This window comes from Oncorhynchus keta, chromosome 10, assembly GCF_023373465.1.
Source record: "Oncorhynchus keta strain PuntledgeMale-10-30-2019 chromosome 10, Oket_V2, whole genome shotgun sequence".
Classification (NCBI taxonomy): Eukaryota; Metazoa; Chordata; class Actinopteri; order Salmoniformes; family Salmonidae; genus Oncorhynchus; species Oncorhynchus keta.
This window is the reverse complement of record NC_068430.1, coordinates 15,352,988-15,370,960: the sequence shown is the minus strand read 5'-3', so window position 1 is coordinate 15,370,960 and position 17,973 is coordinate 15,352,988. Positions and strand designations below refer to the sequence as shown.

General features: G+C 42.0%; 3 protein-coding genes across 7 annotated transcripts in view; 1 reads left to right on the top strand and 2 right to left on the bottom strand.

Annotated features, from left to right (window-relative positions):
* uba7 (ubiquitin-like modifier activating enzyme 7) overlaps window positions 1-3,938 on the top strand; it is a 100,288-nt gene extending 96,350 nt beyond the window's left edge. Inside the window, exons 23-25 of one of the 2 annotated variants that reach the window (XR_008144192.1) lie at window positions 1,198-1,268; window positions 2,150-2,241; window positions 3,493-3,545. Coding sequence is in view for 1 of the 2 variants with exons in the window: in XM_052526540.1 (XP_052382500.1) it covers window positions 2,150-2,241; window positions 3,493-3,625 (225 nt within the window). In the remaining variant the exon portion in view is untranslated. Of the gene's footprint in view, window positions 1-1,197; window positions 1,269-2,149; window positions 2,242-3,492 lie in introns of both variants that reach the window. The other variant, XM_052526540.1, reaches the window with a different exon arrangement.
* Window positions 3,939-5,207: 1,269 nt separating this feature from the next.
* Window positions 5,208-10,537, bottom strand: LOC118388270 (PAK4-inhibitor inka2-like). Of its 4 annotated transcripts, XM_035777133.2 has the most exons (3): window positions 9,286-9,398; window positions 9,131-9,177; window positions 5,208-6,251 (listed from the first exon to the last, which is right to left on the bottom strand). In XM_035777133.2, exons 2-3 carry the CDS (start codon window positions 9,131-9,133, stop codon window positions 5,325-5,327), a joined length of 930 nt encoding a protein of 309 aa, XP_035633026.1. In that variant the 5' UTR covers window positions 9,134-9,177; window positions 9,286-9,398; the 3' UTR covers window positions 5,208-5,324. The 4 variants fall into 4 exon arrangements, with proteins under 4 accessions (XP_035633026.1, XP_035633028.1, XP_035633027.1 ...); XM_035777135.2 differs by lacking the exons at window positions 9,131-9,177; window positions 9,286-9,398 and adding an exon at window positions 10,130-10,537; XM_035777134.2 differs by lacking the exon at window positions 9,131-9,177 and having other exon boundaries at window positions 9,286-9,452.
* Window positions 10,538-12,339: 1,802 nt separating this feature from the next.
* The window catches only part of LOC118388269 (guanine nucleotide-binding protein G(i) subunit alpha-2), a 118,400-nt gene continuing 112,766 nt past the window's right edge, over window positions 12,340-17,973 (bottom strand). Inside the window, exons 7-9 of the mRNA XM_035777131.2 lie at window positions 15,920-16,073; window positions 13,933-14,162; window positions 12,340-13,473 (exon numbers count right to left, since the gene is read on the bottom strand). Coding sequence (XP_035633024.1) covers window positions 13,972-14,162; window positions 15,920-16,073 — 345 coding nt within the window. The 3' untranslated portion in view covers window positions 12,340-13,473; window positions 13,933-13,971. The remainder of the gene's footprint in view (window positions 13,474-13,932; window positions 14,163-15,919; window positions 16,074-17,973) is intronic.

Here is a 17,973-nt window from a genome sequence, read left to right as displayed (position 1 = left end):
CATTCTGATCCTGTGTGGCTGTAGGCATTCTGATCCTGTGTGGCTGTAGGCATTCTGATCCTGTGTGGCTGTAGGCATTCTGATCCTGTCTGCATGTACCTCTTTTTTTTTTTCTCCCTTGTTTCTAAAATGTCACTTGTCCTTTCCAAACAAACTAGAATCCATGTAGTAGTTAGAGCAGGGTGTTATCTAGAGGTATACTTTTTATTTTAGTAATTTAGCAGACACTCTTATCCAGAGTGACTTACACTTAGTGCATTTGTCTTAAAGGGAGACTGCACTACCTGATTTGGCCTCATTTTGAATATTGCTCATTAAGAAATGCTAGCGGCCATGACTGAAGCCAAACGAGTTGTCGTAGGGATGTGGTTTGATGTGGGTGTGTCATGTTCGCATATCGTACCCGGGCAAGTTCTGTTTGTCCCTCCTGAGTCACCGTGGCAGCAACATAGCTTTTTCTCAAAATAGTCACTTACTTAAAGTCCGAATAAATCTTCGATAAATACATTTGGCCTTCGTCACGCAATTTTACATCTAGCTAGTTGTTTGGTGTATTATTTCCCAAGTTGTGCATGAGAAACGAGTCCGTGCACTACATACAGTCTATTGAGTCTGACTGCGTGCTCAGGACTGATTCCCAAGAACAATGTCTACCACTTCCTTATCTGCTGTCAAAACTATCGGAAATAAAGCAAACGCTACACGCTGTTTATCAGTGCCCAAAATCACTTGCTAGCTAAGTTCCAACTCCGTTTGTTACTGAAGCTAGCAAGTAGTAGCTTGCAGACACATTGAGTAGCCCACAATCGGCATATCAGGTCACCGGGGAGAGGATAGGTCAGTGTTTGGGTGGAGCTTTTGTCAACATTCTCGCTATTACCTGTGTCTATCCAGCAGTGCTTCATAGGGAATCATGTTACACAACATGTCACGGGGAGACAAGATGCTTGCAAAATAATTGTGTAATATTGACAAGATGCAGTTGGGCTAGGAGTGCGCTGTAATCGTCTCAATTCTCATTTTGCCCCAAAAAGTGGCAGACTCGAGTGATTGACACTATCAAACACATCAGCAAGTGGCCACTCCATAAAGGGCTTAGGCCCATGGGTTATTTCAACATAACATTAGAGATATGTTGTCTTATGTAAACAAGTCTGAGGCGCTGTGTAATGGGCAGGTCTGTCTCACTGTCTGGAGGTCCTGGGAGCTGTGATTGGATAGAACGCGTGGAGCTAATAGAGCACCATCAACACAGCTGCTTCTCTCTGGTTAGTGAACACTGCTCTTATTAATCCATACCAATTAGTCATGACAACTCACAACTCAGTTTTGGCCTTGGACTGACTATATGACAAATGTTCCTATTTACACTTTGTGGTACATTTGGACCCACAGTTTCACTAATGTATGTTTCTGACTCTTATTGATGGCCTGTTTTTAAAACCAGAGAAGGGAAGATAGCTAGGTGAGACAACCACACAAATAGGTCAGTTGTACTGTCTCATCACACAACGACCACATGCTGTGTAGTACACATGTAGCTGTGTAGTACACATGTAGCTGTGTAGTACACATGTAGCTGTGTAGTACACATGTAGCTGTGTAGTACACATGTAGCTGTGTAGTACACATGTAGCTGTGTAGTACACATGTAGCTGTGTAGTACACATGTAGCTGTGTAGTACACATGTAGCTGTGTAGTACACATGTAGCTGTGTAGTACACATGTAGCTGTGTAGTACACATGTAGCTGTGTAGTACACATGTAGCTGTGTAGTACACATGTAGCTGTGTAGTACACATGTAGCTGTGTAGTACAAAGGATTGGCTTGTTGATTCCTCCCACTGTTTATTTTGAGACAGAAAATAACATTTGGCAAAAACAAAGTTGTTTTAGTTTCCCCTAACCTTTGACATCCTGACTGAGATCTGCAGGTTTATTTTTGGAGACCCTGCAACACTTCCTTGGACTGCTGTAGTCCACTGGACCATAGGACTCTATAAAGACTCTTTTCATTGGGTCTTGTTTAATGTTAACCTATATATACTGATTGGGAACTTCAAACTAAAATTAAACATTTTAAAATGAACATTGTGCATTTACTTCCATGATACTAAATGTAATGTGGTATTACTGTTTCATTTGCAGCAAACATACAACTTGGAGATCATCGGCCTGTTTTATGGGAATGCTGTCTTGTACGATGTTGGCTCCAATCACACGGAGAGGCTGGTGAAGAGGTATGTCCTGAAACAAAGCTTTTGAGCCAGTCGAGACATTATCACCATACCTTAGCCTGTCTTCTGGTGGGGAAGAGCTTGGTGAAAGGGTTATGTCCAGGCCAGGCATAAACACACATGCAACAGCCCTGATGTTTGTTTAGCAGGCAATGGCTGTCTGCTGTTTCCTCAGAAAAGGAGGGACTCTTCTCCACACTGTCACATGCATCACTAGTGACTGCTGACTGAGATATGGCTCTTCCTAGTCTGTAGGCTTCCTGTGCTCTGTGAAGAGAGGAGCAAGAGTGAGCCATGCCCTGTTGTCTTGCCATGGCAGTACCTACTGTATGTTGTTAAGGTATGCACATAACAATACGCAAAGCAACTCCTCACAGGCGACGGCTTGAAATAACTCTCGACTTATGACGCTCTCTGTCACTCACTCAGTCATGTGCACACAGATAGGAATATGTATACTCAGGGCCTCTCCTTACTCCACCCCTGTTTTCACAAACAGAGCAGTGTTTCGGAGCCCTGAACGTGTACAGTGAAACAGGCCCTTTCAATCAGATCCAGGAGATCCTGCTTAGCTTTGTAAAACGACAGACAATTTCTTGGCTCTCCCCCGCTCCCCCATGTCTATGCCTTGTTCTTCCTGACACTCGCCCCCTCTACCTCGCTGAGCCGCCTCCCCTTTCCCGTTGTTCCTCCTGACACACAGCGTATGTCTTCCTGGGGTTTATGTTAACACCTCAGTCCCTTGAGAGCCCAGTGCCTGGCCTGAGGAAGCTAAGGGGAAGATGGGGTAGGGGGGGCGTCAGTGTGGACAGTAGGCCTCTTTTGACAAATGTCCCCTCCAGGAGCCACATCCTGGGCTGTGGGGCCCTGCCCTGGCCCCTATTCAGCTTCCTGTGTTTACAGGCCTAGTGGGCTGTATGAAGCAGTATTAAAGATCCAGATGACATGAACCTTGGTTAGCTATAGAACACAGTCGGTGTGTAGTCTCAGTTTATTATACTATTTCTGCTTTTTCTGAATTGCTGTAATGTAAACAAAGGATGTGGACCCCAGGAAGAGTAGCTGCTGATTCTGCAACAGTTCATGGGGATCCTTAATAATATACACACCAAAAAATACTGTCCCCCATTTTCTACAAGGTATATAATTAGCAATTCTCTTTTGAAGTAAGATGTATGACTAAGGAGTATTGTTTAATAACTGTTTCAGTCACCAACAAGCTGTCAATGTGTGTGTTGTGGTCTGTCCTGGCAGTGTGTCTGATTTGGTCAGCCAGGTGACCAAGATGGAGGTCCCCCAACATCTGCACATGTTGGAGATCTTCCCTTCCTTCGCCGAGGATGAGGACTGTGAGACGGTACCTCCCATCAGGTACCTGTTCAGATGATGTCATCAAAAGGGGACAAGCCTGAGGCCCTAACAGAGCCACACTCCTAACCACCTCATAGTTATCTGCTCAGATCACTAAAGAAAGGACCTCCATTGAATTATATTGGTAAATTAAAACAAGCTGCATTTTGATGTTGATATGTATGTAATATGTCGTCTCGCACCTAGGCCACAGGTCATGTTCTTTCTGGGGCAAATATATGGATTTCTAGAAGCTGCATTGTTGTGATAAATAAACAATAGCTTTCCACTTCTATTGTAATCATAAAGAATGGTGTTTAATTTGTATTTGATTAAATTATTCACCTCTATCTGTTGTAATCACCTGTGATTTGTGATCAAGCTCTGTGTGTTGGGTTCCACACTGGTTTCCGGCCGGCCTGTCTTTGTGAGTCACAGAGATCACCCCTGCTCCATCTACCCCTTAGAACTATCACCATGTGAAAGACAGAGGCTTCGAAGGAAATGGAGCACAGAGCAGGTGACTGAGGATAATGATCTCCACGCCTCACACTCCTGTGCTGTCTGTACCCTCATACATAACCAGTCCAGTCCCACAGTCATATCCCATTAGCCATGCACTGCAATGTTAGTGATTGAAGTGGTTATAGGGGAACTCTGCTAGAGCGTGATTTGGAGAGCAGATTCTCCTTCTGGCCTATGCCTGGCTTTGATTACTTCATTATCTGTTATCAACTTGGGTAATGCCAAGGAGGACGCATGGCTCTCGACCTTCGCTGAGTCCGTACGGGAGGTGCAGTGGCGAGAAAAGACTAACTACCTATTGGATACCACAAAATTGGTAAAAAATGAGTAAAAATAATCTCTCGTCAGTCAAATTACCAACCCCCAACACACACACCCCTCCCCTCCGAGGGGGACCCAGGCCAGAAGCTCTGATGTCTTCAACCTTCCCTTCACTCTCTCACTGTGGAGACCTACCTAAACACTATGCCTCATCCATTCTAATCTCTTCAACATCCAGCCCTCAGGTGGATCTGAAGATCTATTCTGAAATGCACTGCTTTGCTCTATAGGTCTATGTTGAGAGATATGATTCGGTGACTGATTAAGAAAAAATTCATGCTCAGTGCGTCCTCTGATGCTTTAATTGTGTTTGTAGTTCATTTGATGTGGTCATGTTGTTAATCAAATCTATTTGAAGTGTATATGCAGATACATTGAACACTGAATATGGCTGTGTTTTTACAACATGGCTGCACATTTACACAGCTACTCCTTTTACATCTAAGCATCATGTGACACATCTTATAGACCAGTTGTGTCCGATAACAATGATCCATCACAATGGACCATTGGAAAGCCCATTTTCACTTTCCCAGCAACACCCACCCTGCTGTTTGTATTCAAAGAGGCAGGTATTCAAAGGCAACATTGATTGCCATGATGTTGGTCAGTTGACAGGTCATTTAAATAATGAACTAAAGAGTGTTTATGCTATAGTTCTTGGCAAGATGTCTCTATCTGAAAGCTGAATCTAAACTAAAACGTGCATTATTTCATTTCATTAGTTATTTATGAATAAAACCTTTAAGTTAATTATTACAGTCCCCCAAAAATATTTTCAATAGACAAACATTTTTATTGTAACAATTTCAACATAAAGCACATATAAAAAAATTAAATAACATTATGTAAATCTGTGGTAAGAATCGGTAGTTTTGACATCACTCCAATCAGACGTACCCGATGATGTCATTGCATATGATAGGTTGTCGGCTGCCTGTCTTCATGAGAGCAGTGAACTGGTAGAAGTCTGTTCCCAGTTGGTGCAGGCCTGTGTGGGACTGGTGAAAGAACGGTTTGTGTGGCTGGAAGCCCACGGGGCAGGACATGCGTTTGGGGGCCACCGCGGCCCTGCTGACCCTGGTGCTGTCTGCTGGTCTGGCCCTCATCTCCACGCTCTTAGACATCCCTGCCAGCTTCCTCCTCATGTTGACCAGGAGGTCCTTTGCCAGGCGCCGGCCTGCATGGGGCTTGAGTTCTGCTGGCTCAGGACACTCTGGCAGGTCCATCCAGTTCTTAATGAGGTCAGCGAAGCTGTTGTCCCCCAGCACCAGGGGCTGTCTGTTCCTGCTGCGGCTCAGCAGTGACGTGGTCCAGTCTTCTGGGTCGCTGCTCGCCTCAAATGACGTCCAGCGCTCCAGACAAGCGTCAGAAGTGGATTTGGGCCGAATCCGGCCGGCGGGACCCACTCCCCGGTTGGTGCGGAGGCAGGCGGAGTTAGACACACGTACGTTCCTGGTCCTCCTGAGCACCACATCCTCGTCCTGCCAGGATGCCTCAGAGTATCCTGAGTCAAACTCCAGACTCTTGTCACTGCTGGGGGAGCCCTGCATTAACCGCTTCTGCCCTTCCTGCTCCTCCTCCTCCATGGGGCTGGCCAGGCAGCAAGCTGAGTCGTAAGTGCTGGCCTCAGAGATGGGCCTACGGAGGTGTGACAGGCGCTCCCGCTGCTGAGCCCTCTGCTGGCAGGCACGGGTCATGGCATAGGAGCGGCCAGAGGGATCGCTCAGCGGTCGGCTCATGTGCTTCAGGTCCTGCAGGGACCTCATGTACTGCATCTGGTCCACCAGACAGTCTTCAGAGTCCTGAAGACACAACTAGAGAGACAGGGAGATAACGGGTTAGAAACTGACACTCTCCTCCGTTTATGTTTTGAGAACATAATAAAATATATAAGAGTATGTTACACACTTTTACAGACACATTCATTGTCACTGAATGTTAAAGTTAGTCCAACCCACCATCCTACTTTGTATTAGAAATATGTCCATACACCAACTCCTGGTCCAAAAGCTAAAACAGTTTCCTGCGCATCTACCCAGCACTGCACCAAGATTCTAACCAGCTGAGATCACCCTCTGCAGCCGTACCTCCACCTCATTCCACCCAAACCTCAGAGCAGCTTTATGGAGAGGTTTCTCAACCGAGTGCTCCTGAGTTTATTAGAACATGGCTTGTGGGAACAGGATGTACAGGGAAATGCTCTCTGCCTCTTTAAGTCAGAGAGGAAGTTGGACAGCCTAGAGACTGATGAATATTAGAGGAGCTTAGAAGTGCACATCCTGTGGTACACACTAGAATTACAGGATTCCTTGGGGATTGGCCCATATTGTCTAGCAGGAAATGACATCACAGTTGTGGGATTAGACAATGGGAGTGAGAAACCCCATGTATGATTCATTTAAAAGTCATCACCAAATCATCTCAAGTCTGAATGCCACTTTTATAAATCACGTTAGTTTTGGTTATTTTGCTGGTACATCACTGACCATAAAGGTTGAAAGTCTTACAAAAAGTCAATATGAAAAATCAATGGCATTTCCTAAGATCACCTCAAGATTAAGGTCCAATAGCATTCAGTAACATTACAACAGCATCTCAGGATGTCTTAATCACTAAGGGCTATATTCAATCGGTATTGCTGCGTTAGTGTGATTGCTATTTAAAGGCAATGTTCCCTCGTTGGGAACATTGTTGGGAACATTTAAAGGCAATGTTCCCTAGACTGCATTCACGGTAAACGCTGCATCCGTTTTCCATTTTCTATCACTTCAGCAGTACAGATTGAATAGAGCCCTAAGAATGACTTTGAATCCAGCTTGTCACATCAAGGTTAAAAGGTGACATGGCAACACTTTAAAATCAATCCACTTCACTTAGGTATTGTAGCTCACAGAACAAAGCCTACTGTATACAAGGGACTTTTCATGTGTAAAAAAAAAACCTTTCCCTGTGCAACAAAGAACGTGTTCCTCAGCTGCAGAATGATGTCATTTGATACACTCTCCCTTGTTAGACAGCTCCAAGGTTTTTCCATGTTTTTTTAGCACGCTTGTTAAGCAGACAGACTCCAACAATGTGTGTTAAATCCCAACCCTCAGCTGTCTCAGGCCAGTGTGCAGTCTACAGGCACAGTGGGGAGACCAGGCCTGCAGAAATGACCCACTGGGCACAGACGTCATTTCATTGTCTAGTTATGATTTACAATAGGTTGAGTTGTCATATTAACGTGAAATCAACAGAAAATGTGACCACGTCATTGCATTTAGATTAACAGTCGGCTATAAAAAAAGTTATGTTGATAAACTTTTTTTCAAATTCAAAAAGTATTCCATGTTCATTCAACGTCATCACATTGCTTCCATGTTCATTCAACGTCATCACATTGCTTCCATGTTCATTCAACGTCATCACATTGCTTCCATGTTCATTCAACGTCATCACATTGCTTCCATGTTCATTCAACGTCATCACATTGCTTCCATGTTCATTCAACGTCATCACATTGCTTCCATGTTCATTCAACGTCATCACATTGCTTCCATGTTCATTCAACGTCATCACATTGCTTCCATGTTCATTCAACGTCATCACATTGCTTCCATGTTCATTCAACGTCATCACATTGCTTCCATGTTCATTCAACGTCATCACATTGCTTCCATGTTCATTCAACGTCATCACATTGCTTCCATGTCATTTCAACAAGAAAATGCCATGTTGATTCAAGCGGTTTTTGCCCACTGGGGATGCCCTGATGTTTTCACAGCTGTAGAAGAAAGCTCTGTTTGACAGAGTGAGGCAGGGCCACAGGGGGGCTTCAAACCCTGAAAGGTCACCCATGTGCAGAGTCCTTCACAATAGCGTGGAGGTCCGACTCACCCAGCTCAACACATAGCCAACTGTATGAGTTGGCTTTAGGGAGATCAAAATAGTACCCTAAAATCAGTCTGTGAACACTCCAGCCTTCCAAAACCTTTCATTACTGTGGTGTTGTTAAACAATGGTAGAGAGCACCCGTCATTGGTTGAGCTAAGAGATGACGCTTCAAGGCCAAGCTATGGCCATATCTGTGCTACAGGAAACACTCTGAAGGAAGAACACTGAGCAAAACACAGATGTCTGGAGGGAGGCATGTATAGTTGATAATTACATTTGTATGTCATTATTTATCGTTGACTGTTCATCAAAAACACATTAATAGCGCATTATTGAATAGCCATATTGCATGTAACCAGCTAAAATATATTCTGATTTCCAGATATGTGCAACTGCATCTGACAGAAATATATAAAGAATTAAGCGACAAACAAGACTATTTAATTTCTAAAACAAAAGTTTGTTTAAAAAAAAGGACAGGCCTTCAAAATAAAATGGAACAATTGTAAGAGAGCTCCCATTTATCAAACGAATTGTAGTATATAGTTAACCATTGTAGTCAGCTTCTATGCATTGTTCTCTGCTGCCCTGACTGTCACGGGAGGGTCGGAAAGTTAAAACCACCGATCATTTGGTTTTGTTTCCCACAACATTGGGCTGCTCACCGTAATAAAGTCCCCGTGCACACTGTTCGGTACAACGGTTAGAAATGCATGGGCACTTCAGTACCAGCATGTTTCTCCAATTCATATCACACCACAAAAAATAACATATCACATGTTTTGTTGTTGTTGCAAATGTTATAAAATAAATGTACCATTGATCTTATCGTGTCTGTCTGAATTCCAAATTGATTACTTTATCCTGCAAAAAGAGAAGGGTTCCGTCAGTATACAAAATATGGATCTCACGTGGTTCATAATTCGGCGTTTTTGTAGTTAATGATGCATTTCTCTATACCAGGCTACTTACATTGGTCAATAATTGACTCCTCTAATAGAACAATTAATCCAAAACGGTTCACAATTTCCTCAGTAGGTCCGATGTCCACTCAACGCACCTCAGACAGAAGAGTGCATGTGATGTGGCTGGCAGTTTATTTTGTGAGCGCAGTCTCTTCCTCCGCAGCCAGTCAACGGCGCGCATCACAGAACCAGCCAATAGCAACGCGCCTGAAACACGACCCCAGACCTAAACACCGTGTCAATACATCACACTTCTCCCTCACCTGAGAATATATAATTTAATATCTGCGGAATTAAAACAATTACCAGGGCTACACTATTGATATTTTAGTAATGTGTCAATCATGGTGGAGACGACGTTGTTCAGAAGTTGTTTCACACTAGGCAATACAGGGCGCGCTTCCAAAACTCGGGCCCTTCCAACTGTAGGCAACGCGATTTAAAACAATCCACAGCCTTAAAAAAAGAAGAAGCTAATGATCCTCCGTGGCCAAATCATGATTTCTGGTGTGGCCTAATTTGAGTGATTGTATTTATTTCTGTATAAACAGGAGTACGCTAATTAGGCAATATATTTAATATACTTTAGGGGAAGCTTAGCCTTATGCACACGCCGCCTATGTGGCAGAAACACAACCAGTCATGACGTTTTCGTCTGATTGTCAAACAATAATTTAACTACGGCGCTTCTGTAGGCTACCCTCGCACATTCTTCACTTACAAAATCATTTCAGCATACGAACTCCAACAGTGCACTGTGCACCCGCAATTTCATAGATGGAAAGAGACATCTGTTATAAAACACCTAAGTGTATTCTAATGATATTCTGCGATTCTGCGATTAGACCTACATTTATAGCTTGAATTGATGCATCCACTGTTGTCCACGCGTGCCTTGGTCTCCGCCACTCATCTCCGCGCACCTCGGTCTAAAGCTAAATCCAACCATTTCTTTAGGTAAATGATAATAGCCTATTGTAGTGGCAAAGCATCAAACAAAATATATAGTATAGGTGTACATCTGTGAATTGTGATGATTATGATATATTCGTTATTAGCCCTCCTTGATTGTGTGCGTCCTTGTGGCTGCACGTGTACAAAGAGTGTTCTGATGTGTGGCAGGGGGGTCAGAAAGAAGATTGATAGGCTGTCTACTTGCTACTAAATAGACAGTGCTTAATTTGAGCCAGATCCTGCCCCTCTAAGTTTTGGACTGTTTTGTTCTGGAACCTATTTGACCGGATCCGGTACCTCTCCTTGCATGAAAAATAATGTACACTTTTTGCAAATTAAAAATTATAATAAAAGCGATCCAAGTTCATTCGAGTTGCCTCTTAGTTCATTCTCCCGGCCCGTAAATAAACGTAATGTGAAAAAAAAATAGATTTTCAGACCGGGCCTAGTATTCAAAGAGCTCATTTTGGTTGGTCTACCTGTTTGAGATCAACACGTGGTCCTGGTTGTGTGAGAAGCGCGCCAGTGCTGCTTGAATGAGATCCCCCCCCGTCTCTACTCTGATAAACATGAGCCTGCAACTCTCATCTGTTCAGCGTTGCACTTCATTTATTTCCTTATAGAATCATAGCTACGCGAAGGGTTCTGAACTAACTTCAGCACCTATGATACATTAAAATACATTTGCAAATGTTATATAATTACTGCTGTCTTCAGAAATACATTAAATCATTCCGAATAGCCTACTACACCACGAGAAAGCCGATAATTTAGACACCTCAGATTATGTTTGTCAGTGTCAAAGTAGACTGCCATTTCGAACATTTGTACGGTATTAAAAAATACGTCTCCAGTTAAGTAAAATGACGTAGAATTGCATGAAATGCTTTTATAAAAGGCCAACATTTTCCCCAGGTGTGCAACTTCTTTCTATAAGGTACTTTACTGCTCTGTCTGGAAAGCAAATTACTATTGATGTAAAGAGATGACAATGAAACAACTCCAGTCTGTCTTTTTAGTTATCAACATTATTAACTTAATTGAGCGAACAGTATCCTATCTTATTGGTACCCCGCAGAGAACATCCGCCACATCCCCGGTGAGTGCGCATATTCATTGTCCGTATCATTGGGTCAGTGCCACTTTCGTTTGTTTTTGGACAATAATTTCCTTAGCCAGGTTAGATGGACGTCATATTGTATTTGTGACTCCCCTTTTCGTAGGCCGATTATATAGATCAGATAACATCGTTTTTATTGATCTCGTTGTCAGTGCCATCAGAGTAGGCTACTCTGTGCGCCCACTTGTGTGTCCTTTACCGGTAAGAAATGAAATATACTTTCACCCCTGCCAATGTAAAATGTTTAGTTTAGCATGATGATTTTTTGAAGAACCTACCTATTTTATGCATAAATTGTATTTCACTATAGAGGAGTAATAAGAAATCCCCTTATTTCTAACATAGTGAAATGTCTCACCTGGTGAGTTGGTGCGATTCTACATGTGAAGTGCATAGAGACACATGAACACCACCTTGTGGATTTATCTGGTAGTCTATGGAACTGCACACAGCATGAACCCTCAAACTACCCACATCACCGTTCCACTCTGAATTACCTGAGTGAATGATTGCCTTGGCTGTTAGGGAGAGTCTATTGTTGTGCCAATGACTACAACATTCATGGTATTCTTGACTAATAGGCGGTTTTACAATTCAAATGCTGGAGCTGGACTGTTACATTGTCCCCCAATCACTTTATTAGAAAGAGCAAGACTGTACATGTCCTCCTGTAGGCTACATTCACTCACCATCACTATCTGTATAGATAGCTCCCTACTTTAGGCAGATCATATACATAGCTGCACATTTGAATGTACAAGCCCCCCCCCCCCCTTGTCAGTTTCTCAAGTATAGGATTAGTGTATGTGTATGGGGGATGAAGTGTTGTTTTGACGGTTGGTACAGTCCAATTTACATGTATCTACAATAGGCTGTGCAATTTGCACCGTACTACATACCTTTAAGACCCCAATAAAATGTTATTCGCTGTTAAATTACATTTTTACAGTGGAATATGTAGAAAAGTATATTACCCTAAAGACAGGCCAGGAGGATGGAAACTGACTTTATTTAAATTAAAATTTTATTTAAATTAAACAATAGTAGGACATTTAAACCATTTTAATATTTACCAAAAGACTATCATTGTTAATTTCTGTGCCATTATTGTGATCTATATTTTACCACTTGATCAGTCATGGGAATAGTATGGGAGTAGAAATAGCCCTAATTCACACTATGGAGAAAGCAAGTCTCTACAAGTAACAGATATCAAGGCACAAACATACTGCAAAAGACATGGATTGAAACAGAAAAAACGTAAAGAAAAACAAATAATGTTAGGAAAGCACATGTATATTAAATATTGTTTAAAAATCTTTTATCTTCAAAATTGATACTTTTTTCTTAACTTTTTGTTATTATTTTCTAAAGGAATATTACATTGTTTGTGAGAATGACAGAAATACAGCTATGATCATCTATGGACAGTCATGCAGAACAATAAGCAATATTATACAGCGAAAAATGTTGGCATCACGGTTGGGGTCAATTTGATTTAAATACCAGCCAATGCAGGAATTACATTGAAATTCCATTTCTCTTCACTGGTTTTCAATGAAGAACATTTTAAATTGGAATTTGGTTTCCATTCTGAATTGAATGGAATTTAAATGAAATTGATCCCAAACCTTGTTGGCATTATGTAAACAATATCCCCCAAACATTCCTCACAATTTGTTTTCTCTCCATGCTTGTTTCCCTATAGAAAAATAAGCTTAATGCAATTTAAAGTTTCATAAAATGCAGACATCTGTTAAATTAAAGTGAATGCATTTCTAACCTCTGATAATAGTTAGAAACAATAAAGATACAAGCGAAAAATTATAAATGTGAGATCAAATTTAGACTTGCCAGATATCACTAACAAAAGAGACACCTATCAAATGAAATATCTAACAAACAAAGAAAGTAAACAAAAACACAAGCGGGAGAGGAGGACATGACGGTTGAGAATCGGTGATTGTTGGAATAATTCTGCAAGGCTTTTTCCCCCAACGTCTCAGTCTGTTATGTTTGTTTCCATATAGAAAAGTGCCAGTACAGTGTGTCTGTGATGGTGGTGTGTCTGCCCACTCTCTCTCTCTCTCCTCCAGGCAGCAGGCTCTCTGGGCTGTACTCCTGGAGGACATAGGTAGGAAAAGTCAGCTACCCCAGACATATGGCTGAGCAGATGTAAATTAAAGATGAGATGTGCAGTTTGTGTATTTTTACAGGTAAGACATGCATGGGTTTTTAAAATGTGTCACATCTATGCAGTCGTGCCAAGTCAATCTAACCACCAGAAAACAAATCACACCTCATGTATGCCTGGATTTGAACCTTTATTTAAAGCTTTTTCATAAAACTGTCCCCTTTTATTTTTTTGTCAGATGGTCAGGGACCATCTTCAGAGAATTGCATTCTCTCTCCTTAAAATACAGGATAAAATCTTGCTATGTCACAAAATTGTGCAGAACACTAGTGCTAGTTAATTACCATATTGACTATTAAATAATTTTAACATGGCCATTTAGTGACCAAAAGAGACATCACTAACATTGGATTAGCTGTTTGGTTTTCCATAATCTTTGTGCTCACCTTAGCTCCTCCTCTGGCCCGCCTCCTCTGGCCCTGCCTCTAAAAGAGACCACAGTCCTTCAGGTTGTTCTTAATGATGACATCGGTGACGGCGTCAAAGACAAACTGGACGTTCTTGGTGTCGGTGGCACAGGTGAAGTGGGTATAGATCTCCTTGGTGTCCTTCTTCTTGTTCAGGTCCTCAAACTTGGTCTGGATGTGACTGGCTGCCTCATCATATTTGTTGGCTCCTGAGAAGTGAGAGGTTAAAATGGTAAACAAAAAAACAAGCATTATAACATGTGATGTGTGACTGGACTGTAAGGTTGATTCCTTGATAAACTACTATTAATCAATTATAAGTTGACATCTCTTGGAAATCGTCACTGGCAAGCTCAATATCCAAATCAAATTGTATTTGTCAAATGCGTAGAATACAACAGGTGTAGACCTTACCGTGAAATTCTTACTTACAAGCCCTTAACTCTACTTCTTGAACTGCATTGTTGGTTAAGAAAATATTTACTAAATAAACAAAATAAAAATTAAAAAGTTACATAATACAATAACAAAAACGAGACTATATACAGGGGGTACCGGTACCAAGTCAATGTGCAGGCGTACAGGTTAGTCGGGGGGGTGTCAATGTAAATAGTCCGGGTGGCCATTTGATTAACTGTTCAGCAGTCTTATGGATTGGGGGTAGAAGCTGTTAAGGAGCCTTTTGGATCTAGACTTGGCGCTCCTTTACCGCTTGCTGTGCGGTAGCAGAGAGAACAGTCTATGACTTGGGTGACTGGAGTCTTTGCTAATAGCAGGATTTCTTATAAATGTCCGGATTAGTGTCCAGCTCCTTGAAAGCAGCAGCTCTATCCTTTAGCTCAGTGCGGATGTTGCCTGTAATCCATGGCTTCTGGTTGGGATATGTACGTACGATCCCTGTGGGGACAACATCGTCAATGCACTTATTGATGAAGCCGGTGACTGAGTATACTCCTCAATGCCATTGGCTGAATCCCGGAACATATTCCAGTCTGTGCTAGCAAAAAAGCCCTGTTGCGTAGCATTTGCGTCATCTGACCACTTCCGTATTGAGCGAGTTACTGGTACTTCCTGCTTTAGTTTTTGCTTGTAAGCCGGAATCAGGAGGATAGAATTATGGTCAGATTTTCCAAATGGAGGGCGAGGGAGAGATTTTGTATGCATCTCTGTGTGTGGAGTAAAAGTGGTCTAGAGTTTTTTTCTTCCTCTGGTTGAACATGTGACATGCTGGTAGAAATTAGGTAAAAGGGATTTAAGTTTTCCAGCATTATAGTCCCCAGCCGCTAGGAGTGCTGCTTCTGGAGGAGCATTTTCATGTTTGCTTATGGCCTTATACAGCTCGCTGAGTGCAGTCTTAGTGCCAGCATCGGTTTGTGGTGGTAAATAGACGGCTACGAATAAGATAGATAAACTCTCTTGCTAGATAGTGTGGTCTACAGCTTATCATGAGGTACTCTACCTCAGGCAAGTAATACCTTGAGACTTCCTTAATATTAGACATCACGCACCAGCTGTTATTGACAAATAGACACACACCACCACCCCTCGTCCTACCGGACATAGCAGTTCTGTCCTGCTGATGCACAGGAAAACCCAGCCAACTGTATATTATCCGTGTCGTATTTGAGCCACGACTCGGTGAAACATAAAATATTACAGTTTCTAAATGTCCTATCGGTAGGATAGTCTCGAACGGAGCTCATCCAGTTTATTCTCCAGGGATTGCAAGTTTGCCAATAGAACGGATGGTAGAGACGGGTTACCCACTCGCTGACGAATTCTCACAAGGCACCCCAAACTCTGCCCCCAATATTATGTCACTGTTTCAATTTGCTGCTGCTAGAGCTACTACTGCTGCTGAAATAACTACAGCATCAACAATCACAACTACACTATTTCTCTGTCAGACTGCACTTCAACCTGCTGTACGTTACAGTCCTACAGACACATTGGAAGGCTTCTCTACCTGTGTACTCGGGGTAGCAGATAGCCAGGGGGCTGCGTGTAATCTTCTCCTCAAACAGATCCTTCTTGTTGAGGAAGAGGATGATGGAGGTCTCTGTGAACCACTTGTTGTTGCAGATGGAGTCAAACAGCTTCATGCTCTCATGCATCCGGTTCTGGTAGACAGATAGATGGGGAGAAATACTGGGTCACGTACAATTATTCACAGTTGAAGTCGGAAGTTTACATACACCTTAACCAAATACATTTAAGTGTTTCACAACTCGACATTTAATCCTAGTAAAAGTTCCCTGTTTTAGGTCAGTTAGGATCACCACTTTATTTTAAGAATGTGAAATGTTAGAATAATAGTAGAGAGAATGATTTATTTCAGCTTTTATTTCTATCATCACATTCCCAGTGGGTCAGAAGTTTACATACACTCAATTAGTATTTGGTAGCATTTCCTTTAAATAGTTTAACTTGGGTCAAATGTTTCGGGTAGCCTTCCACAAGCTTCCCACAATAAGTTGGGTGAATTTTGTCCCATTTATCCTGACAGAGCTGGTGTAACTGAGTCAGGTTTGTAGGCCTCCTTGCTCGCACATGCTTTTTCAGTTCTGCCCACAAATTTTCTATAGGATTAAGGCCAGGGCTTTGTGATGGCCACTCCAATACCTTGACTTTGTTGTCCTTAAGCCATTTCGCCACAACTTTGGAGTACGCTTGGGGTCATTGTCCATTTGGAAGACCCATTTGCGACCAATCTTTAACTTCCTGACTGATGTCTTGAGATGTTGCTTCAATATATCCACATCATTTTCTTCCCCCGTGATGCCATCTATTTTGTGAAGTGCACCAGTCCCTCCTGCAGCAATGCACCCCCACAACATATTCTGCCACCCCCTGTGCTTCACGGTTGGGATGGTGTTCTTCAGCTTGCAAGCCTCCCCCTTTTTCGCACCAAAGTACGTTAATCTCTAAGAGGCAGAATACGTCTCCTTCCTGAGTGGTATGACGGCTGCGTGGTCCCATGGTGTTTATATCTGCGTACTATTGTTTGTACAGATGAACATGGTACCTTCAGGCGTTTGGAAATTGCTCCCAAAGATGAACCAGACTTGTGGAGGTCTAGAATTTGTTTTCTGAGGTCTTACGATTTATTTTGATTTCCCCATAATGTCAAGCAAAGAGGCACTGAGTTTGAATGTAGGCCTTGAAATACATCCACAGGTACACCTCCAATTGACACAAATTATGTAAATTAATCTATCAGAAACTTCTAAAGCCATGACATAATTTTCTGGAATTTTCCAAGCTGTTTAAAGGCACAGTCAATTTAGTGTATGTAAACTTCTGACCCACTGGAATTGTGATACAGTGAATTATAAGTAAAATAATCTGTCTGTAAACAATTGTTGGAACAATTACTTGTGTCATGCACAAAGTAGATGTCCTAACCGACTTGCCAAAATTATAGTTTGTTAACAAGAAATTTGTGGAGTCTTAATGTCTCCAACCTAAGTGTATGTAAACTTCCGACTTCAACTGTATATATACACTAGATGACTGATAAGGAGCGTTGTGTTGAAGCCACTGTGCCTCCATCTTGGCACTCCCCCACAATAGTAAAACAAATATTTAGGAAGCTATAGAAAGCATTTACATAACCTTTTGACACATGTATTCTATTACAGACACCTTAACACATACTTTTAATGTCTATTATGTGATCTAAACATACAAATAAAAACATCTATAGCATTTTCCTTAAAGAATTTGGATTACAAATATTTACTGTCCACACTACAACAATAAAATACCTAAATCTTGTAATTTTGTCCTTGAAACATTTCATTGAAATACTGTAGAATTCCATTCATTCCTATGGAGGCCTGCTCCTACTGGGGAGTTCCAATATGGCCGACCGGTGGCTTCAAAGCCTCTCAATGGCCAATACATAGAATCAGCAAGGGTTTATTTAATTGATAATCCATGAAAAGCTGGTGTTTGGAGGAAATATTGGCACAGGTGTTGTTAGTCGAGGGCCACAAACCGTGCCATTATATCCTCCAA

Bases quoted from the DNA above. Each gene is read 5' to 3' on its own strand.
- LOC118388270 (XM_035777132.2), bottom strand. From the start codon at position 6,425: ATGGACATATTTCTAATACAAAGTAGGATG. The intron at 6,252-6,395 runs GTGGGTTGGACT...CTGTCTCTCTAG, and splicing joins TTCTAATACAAAGTAGGATG to TTGTGTCTTCAGGACTCTGA.